Below are 26,619 nucleotides of genomic sequence, written 5' to 3'. Positions count from 1 at the left end.
ATGAAGTTATTAAAGCAGCCGTAAAGATATGGTGACTTGGGGGCTAAGAACCTTTGGGCAACAACAGACTCCTCAACAACAACAACAGAGCACTGTCTTCTATTGACAGCGTCTATCCGATGGCGGCAGGAAAAGAGGGTTTAAAATTTCTAAAACAAAAGCCATGAAATATGATGGATGAGGCTTTCTCGCAGGCATTAACAGCAGCAGAAGAAAAGCCCAGGGCAACAACCCCCCCACCCCAATGCAATTACTGGATCTTCATTAAACCCTCCCAAGGAGTAATAAAGATAATTTAACCCAACCTTCACCTCTGCGGACAGAGTTAAACTGCTGGTTTCAATAGCTTTCAAAGCAACAACAGGAAGGGACTCCACACAAATGCAAGCTAGAAACATTATTTCTAAAGCATTTTCAAAACAAAGTATTGTGCCCTTCTACTGTAAAGATGTGCTAAATTCTAAAGTTAGACGCAGGTTCAGATCGCAACAGGCTTACATTCTAATATAAACATTGGCATTCCACTAATACAGTTTAAATGTTATAATTTTTTTTAAAAAGTATGCATGCTCAAGTCTTCTGCATCCAAGAGATGTGACCTTCCCCACAGACTGAGCCCCATGTCTCTCAATAGGTATCATATCTACGGTAAGAGTTTGTGAATGCTTTGAATTTCTATGCAGGGATGAATAATACCGCAATTCAGTTGGCCCAGAGCCTGTCAAAACTTGTTCCTTTCAATAACCAATATCTACATCCTATTTTATTTCACTTTTCACCCACAGAGAGAGAGAGAGGATGAGGCACTCTTTCCCTTTCCACTTTTACAGGAACAAAAGCTAAAATCAGATTCAGCGACTTCAAAAAAATAATACGAGATGGAAAAGGTCTTACTTGAATCTGGCGTCTACCTCGCTGACGGCTTTTTGGAATTGCTCCGTGGTGACTTTGTAGAATTGTGCACTCTGAAAAAGAGAGGGGATGAAGTGTAAATCACAAAGTATATAGCAAGCTTCTATGCAAAGGTAAAAAAGGGTTTGGGGGAGAAATTCAATCATTCCTGAAGGCCCAAAGACTCTCTGCAGCCAAAACTGCTTGCATTTTAACTAGAAGAATTAGAAGCAGCAGTTAATATTGTCTGCACCTGCTTGGTATTCTAAATTGTTAATCCTTTTTAAACCAGATACTTGGTAAACGTTATTTCAAATCAGCTCCAGCATCCTTTATCCCGTCTCTATGCCTGTCAACCTTCTGCCCCCTCCTACCTTCTTCCCATGGCCCCCTTCTTCAGTGGCTTCCTGTTTACCAGGGCCCGTGGCTCCCTGTTTCGGGATTCCCATGCTCCTTGTAGCCAGGCCCCTTTTCACAGCCAACCTCCATGGTTCTCAGGCCCTATGCCTCCTGGACCCCAGTCTTTCCTGGCCCGTCCAGTCCTGCTCAAGACTTTGTGAGATCACAAAATCTCAGCCATTTGCAACAGCAAGCGCTCACAATAGCTTGTGACTATTTCACTGCCCACTGTTAGCCCTCCAGGGACTTTTAAAAAACAAAACTGCTGGAGCTGCTCCTTTGGCATAGCACCATGTTCTGGGTCTTAATCCCTCGCCTAATTCATCCTGCTCAGGGTACTAAAACGGCAACCACATATCTGAATTCCTAAAGAAACTGCACGTGTCCTTGATTTCTGTCTTGGGTTGTTCAAAGCTCTTGCACACAGTGAGCAAGACACGACATTTGTTACAAAACAAAGGGAAAAGGCTAAACTGGAGAGCCGCTTAAACTAAATGAGAAAGCTGCAGACAAGCTCAAGTTGGTCATATTCCCAATGGCTGAGCTGCAGGAACTCTGACCGATTCTTGGTCAAAGCAACAACCTGAGCTAGGCGACATAGCAAAACCTGGTTGCTTTAGTCGAATTTGAGAATGGTAAGACGTCACCTCTGAAGGGTCTTTATGTAGCACATGCCCACCACAAATATTAAATATTTAATAAAATACCAGCAGCAGAGTATTGATCCAGGCTAGATTTTTTTCCTGTATAAAAGTATCCTACCAGTCGGAGAGAACTATAGAACAAACACTTCATCTCTGGAAAGTCAGTCCTCCCCAGATGTACACATCCACCTCCATCCCCCGAAAACAGGCACACCTTCCGTCGACTTATCCCTCCCTAAATATCAAGGGCACACAATACTCGAACCTGTCGCAGAAATGGTCTTTCCTATGCCTAGAAATGTCACGGCTTCCCTATGGATACTGAGACAATGGGCTATAAAGCAGTGACATTTTTAAGATGAAATAATGTCACCGTGGTAATTTTTATATATGTAAGGGTTTTTATGACTCTGTTACCCAGAGAACTAAAGACACGCCGCTGTCAACGAGTTCAAAAGCATTTTTTTTAAAGAAAAAAGACATAAATTTGGGGGGCAGAGGCAGCAAACTCCACCCCCTGGCCTACCGTACTCAATGAGAAGAGCTTTTGCGGGGCCTCCTGACTGTCTGTGCCTCTGTATATAGTTAAATTTGAGAAGGAAGTCATTATTGGGTAGATTTCATTCTACTCCCAAAATGGTTCCCCCCCCCAAACAATGCTCCCCACCGCCCACAATGACATCCCATTTTCTAGAAATTTTACATCTCTTAACAAGAAGCTGTAGCGAGTCACCAAAGTGAACATTACAGATTTATTAGTCGCACACAGGAAGGGCGGGGGGGGGGGCACAGTGCAAATCCTCAGTCCCCCCCCCATTGGTTCACATGACATACCACAGCTTGTAATTATCCCTCAATCATTATCTTCACATACTAGCACAAAGGTTAGAATAGCACCTTAATCAAGCCACAATGGGACTCTTTGGTATGTATGCAGCAGTTCTTTCTCAGTTCTTAAAGCCCTCCCCATACATTCAGCAACTCTTCCATCAACCTGTTTAAAAGCAGCCTGTGTTACTACCCCTGCATATTACAAAGGATTGACAGCAGAGGCTGAGAGTCTCTCTACACGAGACCTCTTACTCGCGGATGCTCAAGTGAAGGGAGACACAATGTTAGCTGGGAAGCACAGGTTAAAAAAACAGAGACAAAGGCTGTCAATTTCCCCTCTCTACAGAGCTGGCAAAGATCACTGCTCAGAGGGATTGTTAATTTTCTCTTTGCCTTCCCAAAGGGAAGGGGAAATTGACAGAGCCTTCTGGGAAGCAAAGAGGAAATTAATAAACCCTCTGAGCAGTGATCTTTGCCAGCTCTGTAGAGAGGGGAAATTGACAGAGCCTTTGCCTCTGTTTTTTCAAACTACACTTCCCAGCTAACATTGCGTCACCCTTCACTTGAGCGTCCTCGTGTAAGAGGTCTCGTGTACAGGGACTCTGAGAGCCTTCTCTTTGCCCAAGGACACCCACAGCATTCATAGATGGTCTGAGACTTCCAGCTGAATTACATTTCGAGGTCTCAAAATGGGATCATGCATGTCTCTGCCCACAGAGACACCCCCAACTACAGCATCTCTGTGACCCTGCTTCTTGCAGCGCTTCTTTTCCCACCAGCATTTCACATGATTGGCTGGTGTGGGTGGGGAAACTCACAATCCAATGCAACAACACACTTGCTAAACTTTAATTTTTGTGTCATGTCATTCCTATGCACCAGCATTCCTGAGCCAAGAATCTGTATGTTTTTTGAGTCAAGATTCGAGTCCGGTACCCCCTTAAAGTCTAACACGATATCCAGGATATCAGCTTTAAGGCGTCAAGCTCCTTTGGTCAGAAACCTGACAGAGTATCTGATGGTGCATACATACGTACGTACGTACGTACGTACATACATAAAGGGTGCTTGACTGTGGAAAGCTTATACTGTGGAAGTCTTGTTTAGCCTTTAAAGTGTTACTGAACTCAAATTTTGTTCTTCTACTACAGACCAATGGCTACCCCACATGAAACTATCTTTTGGATCAGCAGATGAAACCGTCAGCCTCACAGACTGCCATAACATCTTCCTATCGGACCAGAATTGTCTTTGTGCAAAAACAAAGCAAAGCGCCACAAGAACACACAATCATGTCTTCCTCAGCCAAATCTGACTCAAAGGTAGGCTATGTTAAGCAAGGTTCCTTTGATGCAGCGTAAGATGTGAGTAAACTTATATCACTGAAGGCTGCTCCATCAGGAAAGGAAAAAAGAACAGATATTTAATCATCTCAGCCTTATGCTTTCGCAGACCGTTTTGAATTCACTTGGGATCTACAAAAATCATTGGAAAAAACATTAAGCTGAGAAGAGTAAAATTGTATTTCAGGTCTCACACCTTTCCCCAAATTATAATAAATTGTGTAAAAGATACCACAGTCCAAAGGGCACACGGAGATCAGAGAAAGAGTGGTGGTCTCTCAGCTCCAAGCTTGCTCCCGCAATTCAGACCTAATAATTCATTTGTCTGTAAAACGAAGTTCCACCCACATGACTTTGGGGGTAGTTTATTTTTTAATAAATCATTGTTGGCTAGTAAGAAAATGAAAATGAAATCCTCTTCACACCGCTGACCCCTTTTGCATTTAGCAATCTCGCTTGTCCAATGACAGTCACATCCAGGTTCCTTGAATATAGATAAAATCAATGGGGATGTGATTAGACAAGCAGACGGACGGTGGAGCGCACATGGACAGGTCACCGTTTGAGATGATGAATAGGCCTCCATCAACCAACAGTTCCCTCTGATGCTAACATTTACTATAATCTTATTTGGGCAGCGATTTATCTTTCTTGGGCCTGATCAATAAAGATGAACACAACAGTTGTAAGGATCGATTGTAATTTTTTATCATTTTAAAGCATGAAGGCACATTTCTGACACAAAGGCGATATTCGGAGAGGACACGCTCGGCTTATTCTCTCTCTCTCTCTCTCTTTTGGGGTGTGGTCTTCTTTAATCTGCCCTTTGAGCGATCAGCTGAGATGCTACAACCTGGCAGCAGGTGACGAAGCAGCCGTTTATCAATTTGAGTTTCAGGTGCCACAGACTCATTTGTACTTGTACACACAATCATGCATACAGCAATGGGTGAGTGGGACCTTTTTTTGTCCAGTAATCTTTCTTGTTTTTACAGAAAAATCGAGATCTGCACAAACACTGGATAGAAAACAATCACGTTCACATTAATGGGCTGTCAATTAGAAACTACTTTACTGTACAGCCTTCTAATGCACTGGCTGAGAAACAGCTCCCCTTCTCGCAGCTGGTTAATTGAAATTGTCCCTTAATATGACAATAAATTATGAGGATATGGCACTTTTAGCGCAGGTGAAGTGGGAATCAAGAAAGGCATTCCAAATGCAGCTTTGACACCCATCCACAGCCCAGTGGAACAGGATTAAGGCGTTACTGTTTTCTTCAAAGTGAAGTAGAAATTGGAGATACAGCTCTAAATACAGAGCAGAACAAGTAGGGGACCTGCAAGGACTTCTGGGGACATCTCATTTTCCCCTCATCCACTATTTCTCCTTTCCTTTTCCTAAAAGCCTACATACCCTCTTCCCTTTTCCGATTTCCTTCTCTCCTTCTCACCTACCAGCCAGCCTGCCTTTATCTGCCCTTTGATCTTCAGCTTTCCTTCCTTCCCTCCCTCTGGCAGTATTCACCTGGGAAAACTATGGCCCAGTTGTACAGTGCCAACTGCTGGGCCCAGCTGCATAGTGGGGAACTCACAAGGACTTACGGGGTGGTCCTCCTTTTTCCTCCCCACACTATTTCCTCTTTCCCTTCTCCTGGCAACCCCCATATCTTCACCATTCCCTTATTCCTTCTCCCTTCCCATCTACCAACCAAGCTACCTTTCATCTGCCATCCATCTTCAGCTATATTTACTATTTAGTTACTTTATTTACACCCTGCCTTTCTCCAAAATGGAACCCAAAATAGAAGAAATCAGTCCCCTCTCCTCCATTTTATCCTTACAACAACCTCGTGAGCTTGTATCCAGCAAATCTTGTTGATCTTTAAGGTACTACTGGACTCAAATCTTGTCATTTAACTGTGATGAGTTGGTATGTGAAAATTTATACCAGGTTTAGAGCAAAGGTGCTGATTTCCTATATGCTTCCAAGCCCAAACCAAGGTGTGGGCTTCTTAATTTTAAAGCCAGTTGTGTCCTGGGATCAACATACCCAATGAATCTTTTAGAGTCAAGAATTCTGAACTAGAAGAACTCCTACTTGGGGAGGGGGCTAAAGTGATTTCTAAAATGTATGAACTTTTATTAAAATGGTATACAGAGGATGAAACAGTTAAAATTCAAGTGGTAAAATGGGCAGTAAATTGTAATAAAGAAATCCCAATGGAGGCATGGGAGTACCTATGGAGAAATACACTGAAGATATCAACATGTACTAGTATAAAAGAGAATGGTTACAAAATGATGTATAGATGGTATTTAACACCGAAAAAGTTAGCAATTGCTAATAATCAAATGTCAAACAAATGTTGGAAATGTAAAAATCATGAAGGTTCTCTGTATCATATGTGGTGGACGTGTGAAAAGGCTAGGATGTATTGGTCTAAGATTTGTGCGGAAATGTCATCAATTTTGAAAGAAAGTGTGTCAAAGAGTCCTGAAATGTTATTATTAGGTTTGGTTATGGAGAATTATTAGGTTATTATTAGGTTATTATTAGGTTAGGTTATGGAGAAAATGAATAGTAAAGATAGAGTATTGTTATACTATATGATAGTAACAGCAAGAACATTATATGCACAATACTGGAAACAAGAAGAATTACCAGAAGTGGAAGATTGGATTCAAAAACTGTTGTACATGGCGGAAATGGACAAATTAACAAGGAAATTAAGAGAACAAGATCCAAAGGAATTTATTATGGACTGGGAGAAATTTAAAAATTATTTAGAAAAGAAATGGGATGTAAAAGGACAATTATGGTCTCTCGATAATTATTAAGAATTAAGAATGAAGTAGTAAGAACTTTGCCTTTAATAATAGGGACAGACGAGATCTAGAGTTAACGATAAGAAATAAAGGGGTTATCGTGCTGTTGGGAGTCAATATAGAAAAGGGGGGAAGGGGAGGGGGTGGGATGCATGTATTAAGATAATGGGGAATATTAGAAAAGATGTATAATGAATATGTGTTAACCCATCCAATAAAAACTTTATTAAAAAAAAAACATACCCAATGAATCACCTCTCCCTTTATGAACCTATGGCACCAGCTCTATTGTGCACCACAGTTCTTGCTCACTGCATCGGTCTGCAAATAGCATGAGCCTCAGCTGCCTTTTCTACTGTGGTTCCTGTGTCCTAGAACACACACAGGAGGCACCTGGAGTTACCAACTTTCTGGAAAGCCGCGCTGTTTTGAAAAAGATGAGCAGTCAAGTTTGGGGGTTGAGCTTCAGCAAATCACGTTTTTTTTTATTCCATGGATCTTTTATACCGCTGTTTTTGTATCCGTGTAACTTGTTTGGCTTTGAATGTAAATTTTTATTGTAAGTTGCCTTGAGTTCCTAGGATAAGCTGCATATAAATATTCTTAAAGAAAGTAATAAAATGATGTGAAGTGCTACCCCATGTGGCTACAGCAGGGCTTCTCTTTTTCAGTTTAGCTTGTAATGGAATTATTTTGATGCACACTCCAGAGAAGCATCTCCTTTAGGCCGAGGCGGCAGAGACTATGCTGTGGCTGTACGGGCAGGATTGTGCTGGTGGTCTTATTTATGACTTTTCATTCTCTGGTCTTAATACTTGTAAACCAGGCTGATTTCCAGGAAGGCAACCTATAAATGCATAAATAAAACACATAAACGTGACGTTGTCCTTACAGATAAAAAGGTAAGCACATGTTTCGTCTTGGGCTACGAAACAAAGACGCAGGTTGACAGGATACAAGCAAACAGAGATGCCGTCGCTGCAACAGTCTTTATACTGGAACAGTAAATCCCTCTTCCTTCGGTCTGAGCTGGAGCGGCGCAACAAGTCAACATGGTTTTCTCTTTTATTTCATCAGCTATCAAGACACCACAGCAAGTCTTTCTTGAACCTGGAATCTGAAAGCTGTTAGGTAGAGATTCAGACCAGCGTGTTAACAACCGAAGGTCAGTGGGGGTCACCTGGAGCTGCCTAGTCCCCTTCACCAAGCTGCCCAGGTAGCCTGGCTCGGCATGAGGACCAACAGCAGCTATTGCTGTTCCTGGTACAGAGACCATTACATTAGCCTCCCCTCTGCTATGACAAGCATTAGAGCCGACACATTCTCCTTTCCTCCTCTATGCAAACACTGATTCATACTTAAGTAGTTTCTCAGTTGCTGCAAATGTAATGAACACCAGAACTTTCTTTTTCACGAGGAGGTGTTTACACATGGTTAAAATCACTGAAACCACAGGGGGAGAGAACTTCACACGCCCAGTTTGTGATGTGGAAGGAAGCCCCCCCCCCCATGTAGCAAAAAAGAAGTTAAGAATAAGGGCTTTGGTGGACAGGTTGTTAAAACTTCGAGATGAAAGAAAACAAGTTGTGGAGGAATGTTACAGGATCAGTGTTCGGTCAGCACACAGACACTTGCAGCGGGGGAGGGGGAGAGGGGGAACAAACACACTTTTAACCTAAAACTGAAAGCCATTAGAGGGATTTTAGGAAATGAAGGTGCTAAAAGGTCTAGTTTCATCCAGGCTGATAAAAGGTTATCGCCAGAGAAGAAACATCGCTCTATTTCACAGAACGAACAGCTCTTCTGTATTACAGATAAGCTGGACCCTGTAGACACGGGATGCATTTCCACTCTGCTTTACAATGTGTACTCCAGTCTGTTGCCTCAGACTTCTCAACAAAGCCGGACTTCATTTATTTCACAGTCTAATTTGCCCTACACCTTGGGCTCTGGAACAAGCGGGGGGGGGGCAGGGAGAAGAGACTTACTATCTCATCTACAGCATTTCTGCATAGGTTATATCCCCCTAGAGTAATGCTGCTGAGAAGTAGATTTTTTCCCCTGCTACCCCACAAGAGTGTGGTGCATTCAGTCACTTCCCAGCTATGCTCTGATCTTTCTCAACCTTGCTTTGCTCCAAAGTTTTAGGAAAGAGCGCAGCAAATAGTAGAACGGCTCCCTTCTGTTTAGAAAAATGGTTCCTATACCAACCTGTGTGGATGGGATGCATGCAGGCATGCATTTCACAACTGTGCCTAATCATGATTTCTTACTGTGTGATGCATACACAGGCACATGGGTGTGTGCCCGATGTGGTGGTATACAAGCTGTTTTCCTACACACAAGAGACCTGTGAAGGAAACTGGTGAATGTTCATTGGGGAGTCCTTACTACAACAAAGCCAATGTCTTTGGAAGTCCCCCATCATTCATAACGGGAACCTCCATTTGCCATGAAAGGCTGCAGCTGGGACAACGCACATCCCCCCGTAATCCCACTAAGCTTTCATGCTGGTATACCTGTTTGTCTACAAACAGGTAATATTAATGTAGCAAACTTTCATATGTTTGGCAAACCCTTAGCCTCACACTTCAAGAGAAAAGATTCCTGTTGGAAAATGCTGGGATGGGAGGGCAATCTGGCTGCGACGTCTGTCACCTCATTGATAGCCAGGATTGCTTTGGCTGATATAGCTGGATAGGCGGGTGTCCCCTACTTCCCTCACTGCTCCATGTGCGTCCCTCCCGAAGCTGCGAAACCACTGGAAGAGGACGACCATCCCAGATAGAAAGAGCGTTCTTTGGTCAAGGGTATATGATAGTTGTGCTCCGCTGCTAGAACCTCCAAGTAAGCTCAAGGTCCATTTGTAGGAGAATGTAGGGTTGGAAGATGCTGACTCCTAGAAGTGTTATAGAATCTAGAAAACAGCCTCCCTGTGTCCCTTGACAACAAACACATGACAATTAATAGCATCTACCCTTTAGATTAAGTTCACTGGAGAATACGCATTCCCTAAGATAATTCAAAACGAATGGCTAACATTTCCAAGGACTATCAGGTGAACTGGAACTTAGCATTTTCCCCATGTCATATGCCAAATGCATCTTTTAAAAAACGAAACAAAGAAGAACTTTGGACTACGGTACGGGGGAAATGACATCCTTCACATTGGTTGTAAAAGCATGCTTTGCTTCCAAGTTGTCAAATCAGTCTATATGGAAGGTTGGAGACCGCTAAGCAGAGTTTCTACATGACAATTCTAATGGTACCTCTGGAGCCCCTCTCAAAAGGTACAGATGCTTCATTTCACTACTCGAACACTGACTGGCTAATATTCAGAGACGCAGAAGAAAATGAAAACCTTTCATCATAGGACATACCGATTTCACAAGCCTTGTAGCTATTCACCCAACCATCTAATTTGCATGTAATTGAAGCACATTCTGTTAATACAAATGTTCTCAATCTTTGGCACACGCTCAGATGCACAACGATATTTAAACATCCTATTGATGACAGGACGCCTAATCAAAGCCAGAAATGTTTACAGCTTTCTCTTGCTTCGCTCCCTATATCTACAATATTACATATTACAAATTTCCACTCTTGCTGAAGTTACTAATGTTTGTGACTGTTCCATACTCTGAAGGCCCTCTGTTATCTCATGCCGCCTTCGAGAAGGCTCTGGGGGCTTAATTGGCAAGCGAGAACTTTTCATTGTTCCCACTCCGATAATACCAGCACTCCAGACTGTGAGCACACATTAGCAGAAATGGAGCATATATAACAATGCCAGGCATTTGCTGAATTCTGTCCCATAGGATGCCAGCTGATTTTCACACAATCAAAGCTACTAAAAAGGAGATTTTTCAACAAAATGAAGGCATCTAATGAACATTATTCCATAACGGCTAGGGCGGCAATACCCCAAGAAGATGCTTCCTCCTCTGTGTCCTTCAGAGATTTATCAGACTGACAGAGCACGCCTGCTTGAAGCTCCTGCCTCACACATCATCGTCTTCATCATCATCACCATCAAGATTTCTACCCCACCTTTCTGCCCCAATAGGGCCACCAAGGTGGATAAAAAATTAAAATATACAGATTAAAATCGTAAAAACTATTAAAACAAATAGATCATTAAAACAATGAAAAACCTGCCTCACGTCATGGCAGGGCAGCCAGGACACGTGGCAAACTCTCGGTGGCTTTCCCCAACATTCTGGAACACTGTCTCTGGGGGACAGGCCTCCAGGAATCTTGCCTGACGATCTCCTGTAAACTCTGCATAGCCAGCAAGGGGGTCAGGGCTAACTAAAATGGAGAAGACAAGCAAACGCGTAAACAACATCCTGAGCTCCTTTGAGGCAGGATGGAGAAGACATGGGGACTGTTCGTGCTGAACAGTTGCTGCTTAAAAGGTTGGCGTTTGGAGAACCGTGTTCTTGATTTAACCCGGGTATTTTTATATGCACCTTCTAAGCGAGGAACTGCCATGCTAGGCCAAGCCAAAGATCTAAAGGCCTCTCTGCTGTCAGCCAAATGCCCCTGAGGGGTTCGTACACAGTCTGCAGAACACTCCTGTTCACATCGAGATGTCAGCACACATACACTCTTAAATGGAGAAAAACAACATCGCCCCCAGGTTGTTCCTCTGGCACGTCCGTTAAACTGCACTTAACTGTGCAAGCAAGTTAAGACAGACAATCCAGGGCCCAATAGTTTGCATGAACAAACCCTGGTAAAATGGTAGTCAGTTGAGTGGGGGAGGGGGGAGAGAGATGAGGAGGGAATGCCAAGTGCAACCTGGCATTTACTCTGATGCTCCCGTATTCCTTGATGGCAGACCTAAACTATTTGTGAATTTCCTGAAGTCAGTCTCGCCTGGGCAGCTGCATGCTGATGCAAGCTCATCCTTTCAAAAGCAGTGCCAGAATCTTGCATTCCCTCCCACCACCAAATCCAATATCCTTGCCTCTGAGTCAATGCCAAGACACCATGGCCAAGTTACCATCTGGTAACATCTCCCCCTCCTACCTTCTTTTTCTTCTGCGATGAAAGCTCAACAGCCCTTGTGCTCTTTTTCAGAGATCTCATCATAGTCCCTTTCTTCGCTACCCAGCTATTAACTACTTCAGGGCTTCTTTCATTCTTTGTCTTCATTTCTCTCATTTTTTATAACGGGAGAAAATCCCATAATCTTTATGGCAGCTTCCTATTCAAAGATGATTTCCTCACTCAGCTTCCCAATTACTCCTCTCTTCCTTGGCCAAGCTTCCATTGTCATTTTATCCACCCTATTAACTTTGGCATTCACCTCTTCTTTGTAAATCCATCCTTAATTCCTCTTCTAAACAGACCTTCCCACCCCCATGTGAAGTTCATCTTTCCATTCATGTTGGTTTTTCCGGGGCCTGCTCTCAAACAAAACCTCATCACACCTACAGATTTATGGTCACATCTATGCCACCTTTGTAGATCCCAGCTGCTGAGCTTTCTGCATATAAGCATCACTGAATCAAAAATATATTTTAGCTTTCCGTACGGCAAGTTTTTAACCCATGAGTCTGATTACTTGTAGAAGGTATCAAATTTTGGGAAGATCCCATCATGAATCGCTAACTCCACTTGAAACCTCCATTAAAGTGTTCACTACTATCTCGCCCTCGGTAAACACTGCTTGCTCCTTTTAAGACTGAATGCAATAAACCCTGACATTATTTGAGATCAGTTCCCAGATTCTACCGTTATATGTGTGAGAGAGATCATAGCTGGATTTGCAGAGCAAATGGTTCAATGCCTAGCATCTCTGGTTAAAAGAGTCACAGGTAGCAAAGCAGGGACATCGGAAAGATGCCGCCAGTCAAAGCAGCAAACAACACTGGGCCAGGCAGACAAATGCTCCAGAATGGTACAAAGGGCACCTCGGTATGGTGCATAATATGTCCAGCTGAAGTCAGTGGAAGGCAGGGCCTTTGTTGTGGTGGTGACCAGTTACCTATCTCTGCCCTTCTGCCACATTTAAAAACTGTATAAAAACATGTAAAAATTCTTTGCCTTCCTCTTCCTCCCGAGCCCATTTTAACAGTGGTTTTTATGATTTGACTGTATTATGTGATGCTTCCTAAGCATTGATCCATCAGGGAGATGCTATATAGATAAAGCACAGAGACATACTGCTTCTTATTGCTCTAGTGGACTCTTTGTGCTTTTCATTTCTTGGTTGCATTGCTAAAATTCCCTTTAATGTAACAACAGCCCAGGAAAAACAAACTATACATTTAGCGAATGCCACATTTATATGGATGACTATAAGAGGGGAGCTTGAAGATTTGGAGGATTGCTGACTAGTGTACAAGAAAAGCAGTATTTAGGTATGTGGAATATAATAAGAGCCCAAACGAATATACTTCCCATTATCAGTTTAGTTTCTTTTCATGAATGCCTAACATTTAATTTTTGTTAATATTCACAGCACTAACCTGTCTAAGTTGCATGCATTTGAATTAAGTGAGAAACACCTTCACATATGGAGCTGTTCACAAGAGAGGGATTTTGCAGCTCTATTTCTGTCACTTGGATATAGCAACTCTAGTGTTCCAAACAGAATGAATTCATATGAAATCCCATAACAGATTATATTGCAGAAAGCAAAATAAGGTTACTCTTCAAAACAAAACAACCAGCACTGCAACTACTAAGCATTTTTAAAGAAAGGGATCAATTCAAAATTGCCTAGATTAAAATAAATTATATAGATAAATGGATTTAAGATGCTGCCTAGCTTTACTATTCACGTGCTAGTGCTTTTGTCTTTTTGTTTAGAACACTAAGATTGTATCAGATATTCATTAAATAAATTAGGAGCAATTTTAAAAAAATGAAGAGGATGTTACAGAGATGTAGCTAAATTCCACCAGAAATTTCTCAGAATTTAGGACAAGTCCAAACAATTGTGTGATACAATAGGATTATGTACATGTGCAGAGACCCCTACTGTGATAAAAGCTGGTCTTGTTGCCAGAAGACGGCCGAGATTTTGTATTTGGGTGCCACAGCCAACTTGGCAACCCCATAGGATTTTCAAAGCAAGAGACGAATCGAGGTTGTTTGCCATTGCCTGCCTCTGAGTAGCAACTCTGGACATTCACGGTGGTCTCCCCTCTAAGTTCCAAGCAGGGCCAACCCTACTTAGCTTAGCTTCCAAGATCTAACAAGATTGGGCTAGCCGGGGCCATCCAACTCAAGTTGTCTGCACTGGAATATAAAACAGGAAGTAGGGAACAGTCCCTAAAGAAACCCCAACCGGTTCTCTATTAGGGTCGCCACACTCCAGTTGTTCAGATTATGCAAAATCAATGATATTGTTTTCTACCTACTGCTTTGTCTCTGCTCTTAGCAACTTCCGCATAAAGCAGAGGCATCTTTTCCCTTGATAGTTGGCTCAGGATTCCTTGTCAGACAAAAGCAACGCTGGCCAAGGAGAGACTGTAGCAAGTAGGTCAGTCGATAGCTATGGCATCCTTCATTGGCTAGAAAAAATGAGACCAGGCCTGTTTCTCCTTAAATAACTGGGCAGAAGACTGCCTGCATATTTAGGCATATCCAAGTGACAAGATCTAACCAACAAGATCTTCAGAAAGCACTTGCTTTTATCTTTCATCCCAACCAGACCGTCAGGTTATGAAGGGCTTTGGTTCCTCCCCCTTTGGATGTCACTTCTTAGCTCATCCTCCCTTCATTGAGAGAAGGGAGGATCAGCAACCAAACCTCTTGTCTGTCACCCATAAGCCAGGGAAAAGGAATGAAACGCGAAATCGCATGCTGAGAACTCTGAGGGTATGAAGGAGGTTTGGACATGAACAGGAAGTGGCAGCTACATAACCCACAACGCTGGCTCTGCTTTACCAAGAGCCAGAACAAATAGACTGGACTCAAATCTTATTCGAAGCCATCTAATCAGGTGAGCTTGCACTGCAGAGGAAATACCATCCTCTTGTACAAAGAAGTGAACGGGAGATTTTGCCATTTCTGCTCCACCTTAGCCAGCATGGATGGATGGCTTTCCATCACAACTACCCTCTGAGATGTGCTTAGGAGATGCTGCCAGGTCCGAACACTGGTCCCCACAGCTCAGTTCTGTCTACTCTGAGCAGCAATGGCTAGCCAGGGTCTGGCAAAGAGAAAGACTTGCCCCCTCCCACCTTTAACTGGAGAGGCTAGGGACTGAACCAGAGACAGCCCCTCCTCAATGAAAACGTGGCTCAGTGGGATGCAGTGACCACCCACGTGGACAGGAGGAGGACGGCATTCCGTCCACAATTCCCCACTCCCCGTTTCTACCATACTAACGCCCTCCCCAGCTCCCATGGTTTGTGAAAATGGTATACCTCGGATTTTAAGGACGTAGCTCTCCTGCTAAGTTTGGAGCAGATTTGCAAAAAAATTTAGACAACGTTCCCTATTAATTTGCAGTATACTGGAGTAGGGGTAAACTATGTGGGGGGCCCCTGAGCTTCTCGGAGGAAGGGGAAGATAAAAAATGTAAAAAATAAAAAAGCAGAAGACACTGGCAAAGACCTCCAACAGCAAGGGGACATTCCAAGCAGCACGGCAGTGGAACAGCATAAAAGGTACCTGGTGGGACTGGAGTTCTTTTGCTTTAGACAGCTGGTACTTTTCTGGGCATCTCTTTGCTGCAGTTTGTGCATCTGAGCTACGTATGAAGTAGTAATACCATGGGAATATACAGATACACAATAATGAAGGGTTAAACTCTCCGATATTTGATGAGGGGGGGGAGTGGATGAAGATTTCAGAAGTGGCAGGGGAGTCACTATTCATTTCAAAAGGCATGATTATCTTCCTATATTTCAAAGGAAAGGCCTTTTGAAAGATCTGGCAGAGAAATATGCATCTGAATAGAGGCATATTGAAAAGCCCGAGCTTTCAGGTATAATGGTTCTCAGTTAGAAAGCTCGATATGCTACCCTGCTACATGACTTGATTCCCTGTGGCACATTTTAACACAGCAGAGCGGGCCATCAGCTCTGCATTATCACCCCTGCCCAGCCTACAAAAACTGACGGTTCATTAAATTTCTCTTCCTCCCCCCTTCCCAGGCCTGCATTCCACTTATAAACTGTAGCTCGCCGCCCATAAAATGCTGGGGAGGCCCAATCTTCTCTGTGCAGATAATCTTATCTGAAGCCCGTAACGAAAACCGAGAATAGAAAAAGAGCCCAAGACATACACTGCCATAAAAGCGGGATAAAGCAAGGAAGGGGGTTAATGCCGGTCCATTTGGGTTGTTAAAAGATTAGTAGAACGTACTCATGAGCTGGGCAGGGAAAGACAAACCAATTTTTCCCCCGTTGTTTTTGTCAAGTGCAGAAGACATTCAGAGAAAAAATTCAGAAGCTCAGGTCATTCTTTGAAATGTCTTTCTTAAAAGTTCTAAGGCAGAATCCAAAAGTTTAGTTAATTTAAGATTTTGTGCTGTTACTTTTTCCTTCGCATAGGATATCTCTTTCTCACCCGTGTCAGAACAACCCGCCTGCTCTATCTGGGAGATGTGCTCCTAAGCAACACATCATCTGCCCTTCCACTGAAGACATTATGAAGCTGCTGCCCCGGACGCCTGCTGCGCCTGGCCCACAGCTGCTGTGCCTGGCCGGGGGCGTGTGTTGCCAGTGGCGGCGGCGCAGGGCTGGCAGGCTGCAGCAGGGCTCTATGGCATGCACCCCCAGTGCCCCTTCCGACGCCCACTTCGGCACTTCAGCGCTCGAGGCGGGGGCCAGACCTGCCTCAATGGGCACGCCGGCTCTGCTGGCAACCCTACTTACTTTTGCATGTTACAAATATACAGGTATTATTGGACATTTATCTTCATATATAGAACCAGACCCAGACTTGTTAATACAAAGTACCTAGTACAAAGCAGTTATATTGATGGACTTTTTGTATGAAAATATATCACTGAGGAAAGCCCATGAGCTAAAACATGTCTGGTTCTGATTCTATACATATGGAGATAAGTGTGCAGTAATACTTGTATATTTGTAAATTGTCTGTGTACTAACTAACCACACAGTTGCTGTTTTTAATCATATTTTTGCACTTTAGTTTGTTAAATTATATACTGATATTTTATTCTTTTGTATTACATTTGTAGTTCTATTTAATTTGCTTTTTCTGTTCCAAACTTTTTGGTTAACCTTCTTGTGCAGGGCTGATTTTTCTCCTCTTTTTTGTTGTTGTTCAAATCTCCCCCTGGCCCCAGTAACACCTCTTTCTCGATGGGATATAAAGTTTCAGCTTTTTAGATCTCATCTAAGCCCAAAACTGTCTCCAGGGGCCTGTTCACCGTTTCCACAGCCACCTTGGGGTCTGTTGATAATACATGACAGAGCTGAACAGCATGCACATATCGATGCCAACTCAGCCCAAATCTCTGGATGACCTCTCCCAGCATCTCCATTTTGAAGGCTTTAATTTTTCAGTCTGTATGTTGATAGCATCCTGACCAAAGTTATCCATAGGGCAGTAACAATATATGGGTAAAGCACCACTTCTAGGGGCAACCACCTAGTAGAGCACAGCAACTCAGTAACTGAGCTGCAAAAACAGGGGATGCCTGGTTCAGACCTCACATCTGCGATGACCTCACTTCCTCATTGATAAGATAATGGACGCGAAGCAATCTGAAGATGCTATGTAAGCGCTTCTTCCCTCTTTTTCAGTATTAGTATTGTGATATCGGCAGCAGCTGCTGCCATTAAGACTGGTAAGGCCTAACGCAAAGGTGCCCTTCGGAGAATCTCTGCAACATTGGCAAACATACTTCCCACAAATGTTTCCCAGCTGTTTGGGATAGAAAATTGATCTTGGCTGCATGACAGATGAAATTCTATTTCAGATTTCGGCTTCCGTGCAGAATCTCCACCAACAGCATGCAAGGGGTTTTAGATCAGGGGTTCGGGAAGCCATGGTCCCATCTCCCCACTCCTTAAACCACCAAAAGAGGGAGCCACAAATTATATCGTGCCATTTATCCTGTGGGCAGACCAGCTCTTTTCAAGCACCACCAAAACAGTTGGCCAGAAGGGGAAATTTTAGGTACGGTAAGCAAACATTGGGGAGGAAAGGTGGCATGGTATAGCCCGATCTCATCAGATCTCAAAAGCTAAGCAAGGTTGGTACTTAGATAGGAGACCATCAAGGAAGATTCTGCAGAGGAAGGCACTGGCAAACCCCCTCTGCTTCTCAGAGCAGAACCACAAGTGACAAAAGGCACAGGTTGGACACTTGTCAGCTTCCCTCAAGTTTTGATGGGAAATGTAGGCGTCCTGGTCTTGCAGCTTGGCTCTCTGACTGCTGTCCAATGGACTTTTCAACGGTCACTTGTCCAACATTCCGCCAAGCTGCCTACATTTCCCATCAAAACTTGAGGGAAGCTGACAAGTGTCCAACCTGTGTCAGGCGTCACTTGTGGTTCTGCTCTCACTTGCCTTGAAAGCCCCTTGCTGGAGCAGCCATAAGTTGAGTGTGACTTGAGGGCACTTTACACACACAAGCAAATCCTGACCCTGCTGTTGTATCAGGTGATCCATAGGACCAAGGAAGTACTACCTTGCACCAAATCAGCGCACACAATCAGAGTTACACACTTGACTTCAATGGACTTGGAACAGAGCAGCTCTGCTCTAGACTGTTATCTGATCACCTGCCCTCAGTCCCCCCCCCCGCCATCATCACTCCCCTCAGAAGGCTTATCTGATTTATATCTTACTGCTTGTCTTACTTAGTTTGCTATAGAACATGCCTCCAGCCACCGCAACATGAAACTGCAATGCTTTCCTCCCACGCGAGCATGATGCTGTTGCACCCGGCAATGTCTGTGGTTTCGGATAGGATGGCTATGAGATATTGAAAAGCACCCAGGATTAGAGTGCGCTAACACAACAGTGTTACAGTTTAGAAAAGATGAAGGTAGAAAATTGCTCATTTGTCCTCCTTCATTCTACTGAATCAGAATACGAAAAAAGAGTCAGTGTTTTGTGTGCATACCAAATTCTCAGCTTCAGGGAAACAAGATTCCACTGTGTAGCATTTATGCAAGTCTTTCACTCAAAGCCACCACAAGGTCTGGGAGACCAATATGATACGCCTGTTACTGCTTCCCGTTGGATGGAATTTTTAATCCCTCCAAGACTAGAAAGTTCACCACTTCTAATTTTCATCACTCAAGTTACTCCCTTGCCTTGAAAGTCCCATGTTGGAGCCCCCATCACTCAATTTTCATTCTCCTCAAGTCACTTTTTGCATTTAACCCACATATGCACGGAAAGAGTGACTCGGCAATATCTTACATGGGACAGATAGTCACCGAATCACAGCTCTCTGCTCGGTGAACCGAGGCGGCCAATCTACAAAATCCATCAGCTGCCTGATACACACGGGCCTCTCCTCGGGCTTCCCCTCAGCCGTTCCCCATGGCTTGCGGAGAGACCTCAACTCAGCTGAAGATCAAGTTATTAAGAAATTGTTTGTCGTCTTAGATTGGATTGATCATTTGTTTCCTGAATTCCTTTTCCCATCATTTACTCATTATACGCCTCCTCCTGATGGGAGAGGACATTTATTAGCTCCTGCGTTTATTGCGCCAGCAAACGGAAACACTCTAGCGGCAGCATTTCCTGGGGGCTGACTCATTTATCTACTGGATAAGAGACTGAAGTTTTCTAAGGGGCAGAAAAAAATTAAAATATCACTCAGGCTGACAGCAGAGAAAATGAGGGCCTGTATGCGGATGAGAAGGATGTTTGAGCTTTTGGTTTACAAGGCTATTGACTAAAGAGAGTTGGAAAATTGCAGAGAGATAACACTCCTGGCATAATACCCTCACACTGATAAATGAAGGCACAAAGGCCGTTCCTTTGAAGACAGGCAGGCTGCTACATCGTGAAGATGCTGAGTGTCGGTGAAATCTCGAAGTAGGTCTAGAGAATTCCTTTTCAGGAAAGCAAGGCCAGTACGGTGTTGCGGTTAGAGAACCAGACCAGGATCAAAGTGGCCTCCTTTCAAAGTGGCCCTTCTCTAGGGTGACTTTGGGTTAGTCTTTCTCAGTCCAACCTTCTTCACAGGGTTGTTGTGAACATAAAATGGAAAAAGGGAGAACCGTGTATATGCCGAGTTTCTTGAAGGAAGGGCAAAATAAATATGTGACAAAGATACCCTTTCTAGTCACATCTATGCATTGTCTACCTGGCCAGTATTTTAAGATCTCTCACATTGCTCCATAGCTAAGATCTTCACACTGAAAACTTATCATTTATTGATCATCATCACGGGAGGGAAGGTGGCATGGCATGGCCTGATCTCATCAGATTTTGGAAGCTAAGCAGGGTCAGTACTTGGATGGGTGACCACCAAAGAAGACTCTGCGGAGGGAAGTACTGGCAAACCTCCCCTGCTTCTCTCTTAATAACAACAACAACAACAACAACTGTGCTTATATACAACAACAACAACAACAACAACAACAACAACTGTGCTTATATACCACACTCTTCTAGACAGGTTAGTGCCTCACCCAGAGCGGTGAAGAAGTTAGTGTTATTATTATCCCCACAATACAGCTGGGGAGCTGGGGCTGAGAGAAGTGGCAGTAGTGGGATTTGAACCAGTAGAGTGCTGATTTGCAGTCAACCCATTTAACCACCATGCTACGGCAGCTCTCTTGCCTCAACAGTCTCATGCTGGCATCGCCGTAAGTCAGTTGTGACTTGATGGAACATACACACACACACATTTATCATCACCAGTTGCAGACCTGCCTACAAAAGAATCAAATGTGAAAGTAGCTCCGCCCCCCTTCACCAAGCCTCACTGGTGCTTCTCAGTCCACAGAAGTCACTGACTCTGGCCCACTGCTGCCTATTTCCAACAAGCCCATAGGCCCTTCTTCTCTCCGAGCCCTGAGTGAGATTTTTCTTTGGGTCATTTCATAGAATCAGAGGGTTGGGAGGTACCTCCAGGGTCATCTCGTCCAACCCCCTGCACAATACAGGAAATTCACAATCGCCTCCCCCCACATCCCCAGTGACCCTTTGCTCCCTGTGGCAAAACACCGTCAGGATCCCCAGCCAAACTGGCCTGGGGAAAATTGCTTCCTGACCTCAAAGTGGCGACTGGCATTACCCTGGGCATGTAAGAAGAGGCCATGAGAAGTGAGCTCTGATGTCACCCTAACTGCCCTCCCTCTCATGATCTGCCTCAGTTCACAGAATCAGCACTGCTGTCAGACGGCCCTCTAGCCTCTGCTTAAAAACCTCCAAAGGAGACCCCACCAACTCCCGAGGAAGCCTGTTCCACTGAGGGACCACTCTAACTGTCTGGAAGTTCTTCCTAATGTTTAGTCGAAAACTCTTTTGATTTAATTTCAACCCGTTGGTTCTAGTCTGACCTTCTGGGGCAGCAGAAAACAACTCTGTCCTATCATCTATAGGACAGCCCTTCAAGTACTTGAAGATGGTTATCATATCACCTCTCAGTCGCCTCCTCTCCAGGCTAAACATACTGAGCTCTTTCAACCTTTCCTCATAGGACTTGTTCTCTAGACTTCTCACCATCTTCGTTGCCCTCCTCTGAACACGATCCAGCTTCTCTAGATCCTTCTTAAATTGTGGTGTCCAAAACTGAACACAATACTCTAGGTGAGGTCTAACCAGAGCAGAGTAGAGAGATACCATCACTCCTCACAATTCACAGCAGTGCCCCTGAGTGTCAGGATGGCCGTGACTCTCCCCCTCAGCAGTCAGACCAGTCATGAACACACCAAGCTGCCCGGGACGCTCAGCCAATGCCTGCTGCGAGAAGGGCTTCTTGGCCACCAGCTTCTATCCTCTTATCACAAGAGTGCAAAACGGCTAAAATCCCAAACTGGCACAGAATCCCATTATGGCTGTTAGGTGGAAAGTGGATGGTACCCTTGTCCTTCCAGCTGCCCACACGGAAGCCCGCTGGATGGCCACTACAGCTTCTGGCAAACCCCAGCGTTACTGCCCACTTGAGGCACTCTGGCCACCTAAATATCTGTTAGGAGGAGAGTGCTTAGGTGATCTCAGCCTAGGGCAGGAAGACCCAGTGAAACAATAAATAGAGAACTGAGACAGCTGCTTCTCCGTCATGTCGTGGGGGCTTTTCCTTACATGGGTTTGAACAGCACCTGTATGTTTGCTCAGTCCAATAGGTCTCCAACAAAAAAAGGAAGAAAAATATAATTGTAAAAACAAATCCAGACTCAATAACACAGAATGGGCACAGCCAGCCTTTATCTGCTTGGGTTTGACTCCTATTTATATGTTGAGGTAAACATAACACAGAAAGAGGCAGCTTGCAGTGACTGATCAAAGTCATCAGGAGTTACAGAATGATGACAGGTAGCTATCACATGATATCAGCCAGGTGATGTGTTTCTCTGTAAATGTCAAGGACATTTGGGCTGGCACAGTGAGTCAGCACTGTGCTGTGATAGGCTAGTAATATATACATAAGAGAACAGAGTCCTTTACTTTTGGGGCTCCAGCTCTGTGGGTTGTCTGGCGAAGCACTTTGTCAGCCAGCATAATAAGTCTGTAAATGTATCCACCTGTAAATATTGTTTAATACACCATTTGTACTAAAGCTTGGTGTGTCGTGTCTTCTCTTGAACCTGCCACTGAGGCCAGTGCAACATAAGCAAACCACGACATTATAAGCTATTATTTAACCTTTGACAGAATTAGGAATCAACCTGCTCTTCTGTCAGACAGCAGCCCCCCCCTGTCCCCCGACCCTTCAACAGTGTTCACGTTGGAGGGTGAGAAATGTATACTCTTGCAGTTTAGGAATTATGGTCAGCAGAAGCAAGCCTTCATTGGCATCTAAGAGCCAAGCTACAAGTGACGTCTGACACAGGTTGGACACTTGTCAGCTTCCCTCAAGTTTTGATGGGAAATGTAGGCATGCTGGTCTTGCAGCTGTAATGGAGAGTCAAGCTGTAAAACCAGGATGCCTACATTTCCCATCAAAACTTGAGGGAAGCTGACAAGTGTCCAACCTGTGTCAGGCGTCACTTGTGGCTTGGCTCTAAGAGGGGGATTGAAAGGAACTGCTAAGGAGCTATGCATGGTGCTGGCAAGCAAAACAATAAATAGCCAAGTCTTCTTCTCGCCCCCTGCTTTACATTCACACAGGGGAGACATGCAACTACACCCAAGCAGTTACCATCATCACACCTTGTGTGATTCATATTCTGCTATGAAGCTGATGGTAGATCGAGAAATCTTCTTTAGTAGATACAGGGGTAATGGTTTTAGTTTTAGTATAAAAGGTCTGTCTATAAAGTAAGACATCAATAAGCTCTCAACATTTGCACCTGGTCTCCGAGAAGAAGCTGGTTTTAGCTGTTAGCATGAAAAAGTTTAATACTACACATGATGATGGACTGCCGACTTCCTTGTTTCCTCTTACCACACCAAACGCTGAATTCTGAAACAAAAAATGAGCCCAGCATGGGGGAAAGGGTGTGTTTTCAGGGGAAGAAACCATAGGAATCCTTTCTCTGATTGTCCACCAGTTTGGTGTAGTCGTTAAGAGCGCGGGACTCTAATCTGGAGAACGGGGTTTGATTCCCTACTCCTCCGCTTGAAGCCAGCTGGGTGACCTTGGGTCAGTCACAGCTCTCTCAGAGCTCTCTCAGCCCCACCCACCTCACAGGGTGATTGTTGTTGTGGGGATAATAATAGTAACATACTTGGTAAACTGCTCTGAGTGGGTGTTAAGTCATCCCGAAGGGCGGTATATAAATCGAATGTTATTATTCTAGTATTATTATTACTTCATCTTAGGATACGCAAGTTTAGGAACATGTTTGCCCAAGTTTCTTTTTAAATTGTTCTTTTCTGGGGGGGGGTAGTCATATGTGAGGAGGAGGGAAAACCTGGATATACAGAAGAGCACTATTCCTACAAATGCTGTCTGAGTGGTTGCCTATAATATCAGCACTGTATAAAGGCAAAAGAAAACCTAATAAAACTTATGAGCATGCCCTTGCTGCGAGCTGACTGCTCCCCTCGCCCTCCTGCAGAAACTGCTTTGTGAATAATATTTCTCCACACCACCCACCTCCACCATTTGCAGGGCATGTGCACCCTCTTGCCTTAACAGAGAACGGACTGGATGGTTTCCAAAGTGGCATCTAGTTTTCAGGAAGCAGTGCTTTGTTTACCCTAATAACGATGCCACTACTTAGCATTTATATGGTGATTTCAGAGCATCCATGGCACTTCACTGACATGTTGAGTTGGATCCACTCAAAAAGATCCATAAATTCCCGAGAGGAGAAAATTCCTCCTTCCTGTGGCAGTCTTCTGTCCCCTCTTTCCTGCTACTCTAAGGGCCCCCTAGCAGCATAAATTCAGGGGGGCCTTTGGGGGGTCTGCATTAGAAAGTTGTGCTTCTGAGCAGAGAATTGAAACAGGAGCCAACCCAATACCTCTGCGAACCTTATAACAACTCTGTAAGGTAGGCCAGATGGTCCAGGAAAAAATGGATTGCCCAAAGGCCATCCACAGAACCCATGGCCCTGGTAAATGCCTGGCTCACCGCTCCCACTATCACCCATCACTTAAAGCAGCAAAAAAAATGCAGATAGGAAGATAACCCTGGACAGTTGATATAATCTCCTCTGCCAGGAAAGATTCAACAGGTGGTCCATGAAGGATCTGCTGCTATAGGACTCTCTATTTTAGGCCAAGGGAGCTGGAGCAGACAGACAATCTGCATCCAAACTCCAATTATTTTACAGTTCTAGGCTCTTACCCTTTATGGTACTCTATGCATCCTGAAAACTTTCAAGTCAGACTGATTGCTATACAAACTATAAACAGCAACAATCAAAAGACCTAAGAGGGGTGAAGCCTCTAGCTTTGTTTCTGTGCACGCCATAAATGTAGCTACTTACACTATGAAATAGAAATTAGATGCTCTTTCAAAGTACGGAAAATGGCTTTGACTTCTGAAGCTGAAGCAGGGCTATGCATGAGGATGTTTCAATGCTTAACACAAATTGTGACACCACAAAGAGCCAACCTAAAACTTTAATGACCACATTTAATTATAATGTATGATGTGTCTACCCTAAAGTCATAGCTTGCTAGAAATGTAAGATGAATGCTTATTATTCTAGGTGGAAAACAGCTAGCCCCCCCCCCCGCCCCTCCGCTTCTTAAGTGACACTTCAAGTTTGCTATCGATCATAGGCACAGTAGTAGAGAATGAGAGTAATGTCTTTTTAACAAAGCAAAGTGTCGCCTTTGCAGGGGCTCTTAACTTGTAGCCGTGGTGGGGAAACGCCTCAGATTGTCCTGTCTGGATCCATTCTTCTTACGTATCACCACACACAAGAGTCTGGCCCTCAATGACTGGGCTGGCACACCAGCTCAAGAGGATAAATTTTGGTACAAGTTCAGTCAATGATAGTCTCTTCTTAGAAAAATTGGACGTGCATCTATCCAGCAGCATAAGGTAGGTAAAGGTAGTCCCCTGTGCAAGCACCGAGTCATTACTGACTCACGGGGGGACGTCACATCACAACGTTTTCTTGGCAGACTTTTTTACGGGGTGGTTTGCCATTGCCTTCCTCAGCAGCATAAATGAACAAACATCTCCCTCATGACAGCAGCTTCCATCTCAGCACACAGAAAGCCACTGTGGTGCAATGGTTAGAGTGCTGGATTAGGACCTGGGAGACCCAGGTTCAAATCCCAATCGGCCTTGGAAGCTTGCTGGGTGACCTTGGGCCAGTCACACCCTCTCAGCCTAACCTACCTCTCAGGACTGTTGTGAAGATAAAACGGAGGAGAGAATGATGTGAGCTGATTTTGGTCCCCACTTGGGAAAAAAGTGGGGGTCTAAATGAAGTAAATTAATAATAAATAAGTTACTACGGAGGTTTACCCCTTTAAACATATGAACATGCTCAGTTTGGGGAAAGACAGGGTATTTGCCGTGTCAACCAAGATTCTATTGAGGCTTACAAAACATGAAATCCATTTTAAGACTGTGTGTCCACATGGATACACACACACAGAACTAATCAAAAGTGTACAAATATTAAGTTTAAGAGAAAGATGGAACATAACCAGAACAGGGCAAGAAAGAGAGAGTGCTCAAATGCTCAAACAATGCAACAGATTTGGATGCAACAGCTGTTGCTCCACATGTGGAAGGTGTCTTTCCCTCACAGATGTTCTTCCATTTGTGCAAGAGCTCACATAAGCATGAGAACATTCATGGATTAGAACGCTGCACAAATTATTCTGTTGCCTATACGCAGATTTTCAGAACAGCTCCAGCCCTCTGATTCATTGGATCTAACCTCATAGTTTTAAAATTGTAGTTCTCAGTTACTTTCTATTTATGCTAGGCAAGGAGAAATGGAAGATGATATAATTGTGGGTGGCAAAATTCTTCATCTCTGCATGTCAGGTATAAAAGGGGGGGTGGCTTTTAATATCAGTCAGTCTATCAAAAGCAAGGTAGAAATGTTGACAGAATGTTATGTTTTAGGTCAAAATTGACAGTTCAATTGCGTACAGCTGGCAACAATATTAAAACTCTGACCCATAATATAAAAGG

The 26,619-nt window shown here is 44.0% G+C and overlaps 1 protein-coding gene across 1 annotated transcript in view; it reads right to left on the bottom strand.

Annotated features, from left to right (window-relative positions):
• CHCHD3 (coiled-coil-helix-coiled-coil-helix domain containing 3) overlaps positions 1-26,619 on the bottom strand; it is a 262,616-nt gene that overhangs the window by 71,635 nt on the left and 164,362 nt on the right. Inside the window, exon 6 of the mRNA XM_054988628.1 lies at positions 895-965. Coding sequence (XP_054844603.1) covers positions 895-965 — 71 coding nt within the window. The remainder of the gene's footprint in view (positions 1-894; positions 966-26,619) is intronic.

The sequence above is a fragment of the Eublepharis macularius genome, chromosome 9, assembly GCF_028583425.1.
Source record: "Eublepharis macularius isolate TG4126 chromosome 9, MPM_Emac_v1.0, whole genome shotgun sequence".
NCBI classification, from domain to species: Eukaryota; Metazoa; Chordata; class Lepidosauria; order Squamata; family Eublepharidae; genus Eublepharis; species Eublepharis macularius.
The sequence above is the reverse complement of the archived record's forward strand: the minus strand, read 5'-3'. Positions and strand labels throughout refer to the sequence as shown.